Consider the following 9,465-nt stretch of genomic DNA (forward strand, 5'->3'; position numbering starts at 1 on the left):
GAGCAGTCTCTGGATTGTCCTTCCTTCAGTCTCTGCTCCATACTTTGTCTCTGCAACTCCTTCCATGAATATTATCCCTCTATCAGATATAGGACTGGTAAAGATCTTTTCCCAATTTGTTGGTTGTCATTTTGTCTTACTGACAGTGTCTTTTGCCTTACAGAAGCTTTGCAACTTTATGAGATCCCATTTGTCAATTCTTGATCTTATAAGCTATTAGTGTTCTGTTCAAAAGCATATAAGAGCTTCTAAAATAAAGATAAAGATAAAAATAAAGTGCTTTTAATAGCAGTAATAGCAGTGTTTAAAAAGCTGATGGTAGGATATATATTTGCAATAATATTTTATTAATCTACTTATAAATAATTGTTCACTGTGGAAATTTGTACTTGATTAAAATAAAAGTCATTTCTATAGTTCAGAATATATCAGCTTTATATGTATTTAGTTTACACCATTAAATTATTACTATACTTAACTTAAGGGTTAGAATAGTGCTCAAAGACATCACTGACTATTAATCTTTACAAAACTAAACTTTTCGGTACATCTCATAAAAATTATTTGTAAATCAGTACCTTAGAAACTACTCTTTTTTAAAACTTGATAAAAGAAATAATTAGGAAATTAAACAGAAAAAAGCTTTTGTACCACTCACACAGTTAAAAATATTTATTTACATTTTCTCTTTTTTCTAGAGCACCATATTAAAAAAAAAAAACAGTATTTTGTCCCTGGATTTCTTTACATATTTGCTTAATTTTGCCTTTTTTTGAGATAAGGACCAGCTATACAGCCCTGGCTAGAGTGGAATTCGCAGTGTAGTCCAGTGTGCAGCAGTCCTCCTATTTCTGACTCTTGAGTACCCAGTGTAAAGGCATGTGGCACCACACCAGGCTTCATTCATTTACCGTAATGCTTCTGAAATGGTCACACTAGAGTGCATCAGTTGTCTGTTCCTTTTCATTTCTGTGGGTAGATGTACTAGTACTAGTTAACAATTTGTATGATGACAACTCTGGGCTGTTATGAATAAAGCTGCTATTCCATTCAGTCAGTCCTTCCTCTAACTCCTCCATTGTGGTCCCATGCTCATTCCCATGGTTGGCTGCAAGCATCTGCATCTGTATTGGTCAGGCTCTGGCAGACCCTCGCAGGAGACAGCTATATCAGGCTCCTGTCAGCAAGCTCTTCTTGGTATCAGCAATAATGTCTGAGTTTGGTGTCTGCATATGGGATGGATCCCCAAGGACTGAAGGAGCTGGAAAGGGTTTGCAACTCCAGAGGAAGAACAACAATATCAACCAACCAGACCTCCCAGAGCTCCCAAGGACTAAACCACCAACCAAAGAGTACACATGGAGGGACCTATGGCTCCAGCTGCATATGTAGCAGAGGATGGCCTTGTCTGACATCAATGGGAGAGAAGGCCCTTGGTCCTGTGAAGGCTTGATGCCCCAGTGTCGGGGAATGCTAGGGCAAGCGATGGGAGTGGGTGGGTGGGTTGGGAAGCACCCTCATAGAAGCAGGGGGAGGGAGGATGGAACAGGGGGTTTGCATAGAGGACTCTGGGAAGGGGGATAACATTTGAAATGTAAATAAATAAAATAACCAAAAAAAAAAAAAACCCAATTCAGTCAGGTCTTTGTGTGTTGTATGCTTTCATTTCTTTTTGGTTAATACCCAAGAGCAGCATTTTTTGTGTCTCATTGAAAATGTTATGTGGTGGTCATAGAAATGAACCTCTCAGATCACAGGAAAAAAATTAAAAAGACATTTATCTGTTTTAAAAAATTTTAAGTTATGTCTAATTATAGTCTTAATTTGAAATTTTGCATTACTCAAGCTAAACATCTTCAGTTATGCTTATTTTCTTACTGTATATCTTTGGAATAGTGTCTGTCTAATATTTTGCCATTTTCCTGTGGATTGGTATATTCTGCAGAAAGCTTACCATTAGTTATTTGCCTCCCTCCTCTGCTTCAAGTGCTGGGCGTATAGGTGTCTAGGTCTGACTTCAAGTTAATTTTTATATACAATATTCATAAAGACAGGGCCATTAAGCACGGTTTAAAAAACAAACCGCCCCACTACCTATGTACAATGAGAGTTGCTTTACTGAAGAAAATTAGTAAAGTTATATTCCATATTGCTAAGGATATAATTAAAACATATTTAAATCTTTTATAATTATTATATAAAGATGCTGTTTTCACATCAGGCAGAATTGAGCACTATATTGGCTGGTTTTGTGTGTCAACTTGACACAGGCTGGAGTTATTACAGAGAAAGGAACTTCAGTTGAGGAAGTGCCTCCATGGGCTCCAGCTATGGGGCATTTTCTTAGTTGGTGATCAAAGGTGGGAGGGTCCATTGTGGGTGGTGCCATCCCTGGGCTGGTAGTCCTGGGTTCTATAAGAAAGCAAGCTGAGCAAGCCAAGGGAAGCAAGCCAGTAAGTAACATCCTTCCATGGCCTCTGCATCAGCTCCTGCTTCCTGACCTGCTTGAGTTCCAGTCCTGACTTCCTTTGGTTATGAACAGCAATGTGGAAGTGTAAGCTGAATAAACCCTTTCCTCCCCAACTTGCTTCTCATTCATGATTTTTGTGCAGGAATAGAAACCCTGACTAAGGCAAGCACAAAGACGAATAGAATTTAGAACGATTATATTTATGTTGCATAAATATACAAAACAAACTGAAATGCATAAAGACAGTGTTCATTCAAGAATACTACTATTGGAAAAAATAATATGCACCTTTAAATTGTCATATATGTCAGAATTCAGTAAGTTAAAATTTTAAAATCACCTTTTCTTTGCATATCCTGATAAAGTTTGTTCATTTCAGTTTTGTGTTCCTCCTCTTTGATTTTCATTTCACTTATAAGTTTGGCAATATTATTCTTATATTCCTAGAAAGTAAAATATACTCAATTTCAGTAAAATAGTTATAATTTCTGATAATTAGAAAGGTAAATTCCCCAGTTTATATTAATTTTTACATGCAACTATATCCAATAATTTTCATTTACTTCCAATTAACTCTTTAATAAGCACCCACAAAATAACACGTTTCATCATTCCCACATACGGTCATTGCACCTTGCTCATGTGTGCCCATTTTCTCCCCTCTCTCAACTGGTCCTTCCCTTGTCTTCTGCTAAGAGATCTCTCGATTCTGCATCACAGAATGTGCTTTATTTGGGTTTTCTTCCTCCTTGTGGTTTCACTGTGGACTATCCTCCACAGGCTCGTGTGCCTGGATACCTGGTCACTAGATGGTGATGCTGTTTTCAGAGGCTGTGGAAGCTTGAGGAGGCAAGGCCTTGCTGGAGGAGCTTTGAGCTTTGATAGCCTGCCTCCACATCCTGCTTCCCGACTGTGGCTGCAGTGTGGAGAGCTCCTCATGCTCCTGAGGCTGTGCTTCCTTCTCGGCTGTGGTCAGATGGATCCCCTTAGACTGTGAGCCCTCTCTGCTCCCTCTCTTGAACTGTTCCTTGTCAGGTATTTAGCTGCTGCCACAAGAAAACTAAACAACGCACTGTCCATTACCCTTTCTTCTCCTTCCTCCCCACTTCTTTTATACCCCTTTGTCCTCCCCATCATACCCCGTCTTATTTTCATCACACACACACACACACACACACACACCTATACACATACACTCACATGCTTATACACACTCACATACTCACACACACTTACATATACACTCACATATTCACACATATATACACTCTCACATATACTCATATACTTACACACATGCACTCACACACACACACTCACAGACACACTCACACACATTCTCTCACACACTCACACACATACACTTCCTCTCACACACTCACACACTTACACACACTCACATACAGACACACTCACATACATTCTCTCACACGCTCACACACATACTCACACACACACACATTCACACACATACATTCTCACCATACAGTCACACACTTACACACACAGTTACAGACACACTCACATACTTAAACACATATACATTATCTCATCCACTCACATACTTACACACACTCATACACACACTCACACATATACACTCTCACACACTCACACTCACTCATTCTCACACACTCACAGTATGATTTGGAAAGTAGCAGGGAAGAATTACGGAAGGAGGGGAAGAAAAGCAGAGAAAAGGATTGGGAAAGGAGTATCCTAGAGATACTAAAATAAAATAAAATCCTCCAAAATCACAGGTAGAATGCTTTTTCTTACTAGTAAGGATTACTCAGAAGTCCTGGGTTGGGCACTAGAACAAGCCAGTGTTTTCTCAAGAGCTCCACATACAGGAACTTGTCTAGTTAAGAGAAGATCCTTCAAGCTAAGCCTGTACAGACTAAGTTTCAGTTTTGGAGATCTTTGACCTTGATATGTTGGCTTTTGGTTATGAGAAAAAGGTGATACAAACCTCCTTAAAGGGTAAAGGGATAGGGTTTGCCATTTATTTTGTCTTTTGTAATTTTGAGGCACTGTGTTATATGTTTTGCAGTTGCTATCACTACACTGTTCCTGAGGGAGAAGAAAATGTAACAGAGTATCATTAGCCCTGGGGAGGAACTAATTTGTGCTCTACATAAAGTCCCCCATTATTTGGATAGTATAATAATTACCCAAGTCATAAAGAATACATACTGCCTTCTTTTATAGTAAAAGAATTAAAACTATTAACCATCAGAATATGCTCTAAAGTAAGTCCATTAGCACAACTGAAAACCATGTAGCAAGATAACTGCATCTCTTCTTGGTATAAAACTGTGTAAGTGATACTAGTACATTATGTTTTGTAAACGAGACTAGAATTTGCAAAAGTTACTGTTCATTTATTAAAGATTTTTACAAGCTGGGCAGTGGTGGTGCATGCCTTTAATCCCAGTACTTGGGAGGCAGAGGCAAGCGGATTTCTGAGTTCAAGGCCAGCCTGGTCTACAGAGTGAGTTCCAGGACAGTCAGGGCTATACAGAGAAACCTTGTCTCAAAAAACCACACACAAAAGATTTTTACATATGTAATATATATACCCTTACATAATTTTAGTGATGTTTATTAATTAAAACAACTTGCTTTATATTTGAATGAACAAATGCTTTTCAATAGTTTAACCAAACACAATAGCATATAACTCACCTGCTCATGAGATTTTAACTTCTCTTTCATAAAATCAACATTTCTTTTTAGTTGTTCATTTTCACCTGTGTACAAATAATCAAGGAATATATTACTAAGTAGCACTTAAAATTATCATGGGGATATCTGTAACACTTAAGTTGCTGTTCATGCATGAGATCATTAAGTATGCACCTAACACTACTAGACACTGGAAATGTAGGAACACAAGAAGTTACTGCTTTTCACAGACCTTAGTGATATCAGATGCAATAGCTGTATTATTAGATAAACCTTTTACAGTGGCACTGTGTTTGAAATGCTGTGAGAACATGTCAGGGGAAACCTTGGTCATCTTGACATTGGGAAGGGTTATGGTTAAGCTTCTAGACACAGAATGAGGCAGCAGAGGATGGGTTTGAGGGAAGCACGTTCAGAGGCCAGTGTGATGGGTTCCATTGTAATTCTAGCTCTTAGGGCACTGAAGCAGAGGTATTGCTGCAAATTCTGGGCCGATTTGGGATAAGTAATAAGTTCCAGGCCAGCTTACACTACAAAATGAGACGCTGTGTAGAAGTCTAAGGGGCAGGTATGGGATGGTAGTGGACAAAAGCTCCCATCTCCAAGCCTAATGACTAGAGTTCAATTCTAGGACCCACAGGGTGGAAGGAGAGAACTGACTTCTGCAAGTTGTCTTCTTACTTACACACAAGCACCATGTGTCCCTCACCACCCACATGCACCCTTTGTTTTCCCTCAAGTGAAAAACATGCCAATAATAAGAAAACATTTTCAACCAAACAAAATAATATTCCTAGTTTTCTTTCTCCTATGGGCTGGAGACTAAATTTCTAATACATGGACCTTTGGGGAACATTTTATATTCAATCTGCAAGAGGCTACTTTGACCTTTGTGTAATGCTGCTATGAATATTAGTGTACAAAAAAGTGTACACTAATACACAAGTGTAGTCTTTTTGTTATATCTTAGGGTGGAATTTATTAATCAAATGTTAATTCTATGTTTCATTTTTCTGAGTAATCACTAGTTTTTGTTAACAGTTACATTATATTCCTACCAGCAATACAAATATACCTTGTGTTTTGAGACAGGGTCTCTCAATGGTTTGAAGTTTTCCAGATAGGTCAGACTAGTTGGTCCTTGAAAAAGCCACAGTGATCCACCTGTTTCTGCCTCTCAGCAGTGTTGGGTTTTGTAAGTAGGCACTGCCATACCTGGCTTTCATTTACTTCCCTCTCCCTCCCTCCCTCTCTCTCTCCCCACTCCCTTTTTCCTTTCCTTTTATTCTTTCATTTCTTCCCTCTTTCATTTCTTTCCTTTCTTCCTTACTTATCTGAAACATGTTCTACAGAGTATACTCATGTGAGCACTTTATTCAGTCAATTATGTTTCCAGTGCCCAAGTCACGCTCTTAAGCTCTTATGAAAGATTTCCCTAACTTACCTTTCAAATTGTGTTGATATTGAACAGTCTGTTGTAGCCCCTTTATCATAGTATGAAGAGTAATACATTCTAAAACACAAGATACATTTGTTTGAAAATAGTAATAGAAATAACTGAAATAAAATAATATTTAACTCAAAATTATGTGATGTTAATAAAACAATCAGACATCTCAAGATGAATTATAATATATGATGTTTTAGTTAGGGCTACTATTGCTATGATGAAACTTGGAGGCAAGAGTTGATGCAGATGCCATGCAGAAGTGCTGCCTACTGGCTTGCTCAGCCTGCTTTCTTATCATCCCAGGAGACTGGGCCCTTCCCCATTGATCACCAATTAAGAAAATACCATAGAAGCTTGCCTACAGCTTGATCTTCTAGAACCATTTTCTCAAATGAGTCTTTCTCTCTCTCTCTGTTTCTTTCTCTGTCTCTCTCTGTCTCTCTCTCTCTCTAATATTTTTATTGATTATTTTGGAATTTAACATCATTTATCCCATTATATTCATTTCCTAGTCCTCCCAACTTTATAACTTCCCCATCTCAAGAAGAAGAAGCAGTAGTAGTAGTGGTGGGGGTAGTGGGGGTGGAGGAGGAGGAGGAGGAGGAGGAGGAGGAAGGAGGAAGAAGGAAAAGGAGGAAGAGGAAACACAAGTCCAATTTGTGTTGCCTATACATTCACTAGAGCATGGTCAAACTCCCAGTGGCCAACCCCTCAAAGAAAAATGAGTCCTTCCCTACCTTTACTACCACCAGAAGCCCTCAATTGTGGACACCTACACTATAGCATCCTATCACAATTTTTAAGAGTATTCTTCAATGCTTTCATGTCTAGTCTGCTTTTGGGGGGTGGGTGTCTCCAGTGTGAGCATGTGTCACCATGTGGCAGTACAGACCACAGACGTCAACATGGCCTCCAGGGCAACATGAGTCAAGGACACCAATATGGTCCTGGCCCACAGATATCAACATGGCTTCAGGTGACAGCATAGAGCACAGACAACAACACAGTCCCCAGCTGCAGTAGGACCATGAAGCCAGACATGGTCTTCGTCAGCAGCATGAACCATGTTATCAACATGGCCTGAGGTGACTGCACAGGTCACTCACATCAACATGGCCCTGCTGCAGCACAGCCCACATACACCAACATAGCTTCATGCGGTGGCACAGACCATGGACATCCGCATGGCTCTTGGTGGTAACTGGGGTTTCTCTGTGTAGTCTTTCAGTCCTAGAACTTTCTCTGTAGAGCAGGTTGGCTGCAAACTCAGAAGTCTGCCTGTCTCTGCCATAGAATGTTAGGATTAAAGGAATGCGCCACCCCTCCCAGCAAGCTCCCTCCTCTCTGAGGACTCTGAGTTGTGTTGTTGATATAAAACTAGCCAGCACATACAATAAGTACTTTATAATCACTCTTTATGTGAAATGAATTCCAACTTTTAGTAATTACTTTTCTAAGGCACAGTACAGTGGAGATCTTCCCATGTGTCTTAGCAATGTCTTTCCTGAAAGTGACTCACGCACGGACATCACAAAAAAGTGTTTCCATGCAACACTTCCAGGAAAGCACACACTAAGAAGAGAGAGACAAGTCACAATAAGGTTGTTCAAAGGTGAGGGCCATAGCTAGTGAGGAGGTATAAGACAAGGCTTTGTTACTGTTGAGCAATGTGTTTTCCTAGATTCATAACTAGATTCTGGGCAAGAGGAGAGCTGTGAAAGGGTGAAAAACCTGAAACAGTGTTCCAAGGCACTAGCAACCTTGGTGCCAGTGTCTTCAAAACAATGTAAAATATTTTCTTCAACCATGATGATTATTTTGCAACAGTCCAAAGCCTTATGACTAGCACAAGGGACTACTTTTGTGGTCTTTGACTCTTCCCTGCTCTCCTGTCTGGCCCCGCAACAACTCACACAAAGCTCTCCATCACCTTCTCTTCCCTTGATGCTGCTATTTTCCAGTAACAGAATGCTGGTTAAATTACATATGCTTGATAGGCATTAGCTGATAACTTGCTTCACATGTTACTGTGTTAGATGATGTAACAGGAGAAATGTGCTCTGTCAATATTTCTCCTTACCATAATGAACATCAATTATTTGAAAAAATCTAGCAATTAGTGAAATAAGGTAGCTGAAGTTTCCTCAGTAATAGCAAGTGAAAATCACCTTACTGCTCTGTGCATACTAGAGTTTTTAAAAAGTATTTTAAAAATTTGAACACAAGATGGCAGGCTCACCACATTTTTCCCATTAGAAATTAGGTAGCTAAGAAATTCATGAACTGCAGTAACATCATCGTATCACATCAAAGATACATGTGTCAGCATGGTATTAGTTTTGGTGCCACGGATCATGTGGTTGAGTTAGAATTTACCCAGTTCAGCACCATATACTTATATATTTCACCTCGTTACGCTGTGTGCTTCGCTACAGAAGGAATTATTTTGTTCCACCTATCTGAGAACAAATTATCTACATAAACCATTTGGAATTCTGCCACACTGGAGAGCTGTTTCTTCTTACTTTATATTTATTTATAAAATCAGATTAAGGCTATCTGTTTTGCATTATGGGTATAATTCAACACTGTTCTATTTTGTTGATAAAATCACTTCAGCTTTGGTCATTGAGAGCTCTTTCAGTAATTTTTGACAAATTCTATCATTATGTTTTTTTTTTCATTTCTTTCCCCTTTAAAAAATATTTTTGAGATGAGAAAGTCTCTCTCTGTGTATCTATAGTTGGACTGAATTCAAAATCCTCCTCCTTCAGTCTCTGGAGTGCTGGAATCCTGTAATGTCATATCACACCTGGCTGTTTCTTCTGCTGGAGTACTGTCTTTTTTTTTTTTTTTT

At 39.1% G+C, this 9,465-nt stretch overlaps 1 protein-coding gene across 2 annotated transcripts in view; it reads right to left on the reverse strand.

The window, feature by feature from the left end:
* Positions 1-9,465, reverse strand: part of Ccdc152 (coiled-coil domain containing 152) — a 22,602-nt gene that overhangs the window by 6,679 nt on the left and 6,458 nt on the right. The window contains exons 4-6 of one of the 2 annotated variants that reach the window (XM_031360189.1): positions 6,603-6,671; positions 5,159-5,223; positions 2,811-2,913 (exon numbers count right to left, since the gene is read on the reverse strand). In XM_031360189.1, coding sequence (XP_031216049.1) covers positions 2,811-2,913; positions 5,159-5,223; positions 6,603-6,671 — 237 coding nt within the window. The remainder of the gene's footprint in view (positions 1-2,810; positions 2,914-5,158; positions 5,224-6,602; positions 6,672-9,465) is intronic. The other variant, XM_031360190.1, reaches the window with a different exon arrangement.

Source organism: Mastomys coucha, unplaced genomic scaffold (assembly GCF_008632895.1).
Source record: "Mastomys coucha isolate ucsf_1 unplaced genomic scaffold, UCSF_Mcou_1 pScaffold8, whole genome shotgun sequence".
Classification (NCBI taxonomy): Eukaryota; Metazoa; Chordata; class Mammalia; order Rodentia; family Muridae; genus Mastomys; species Mastomys coucha.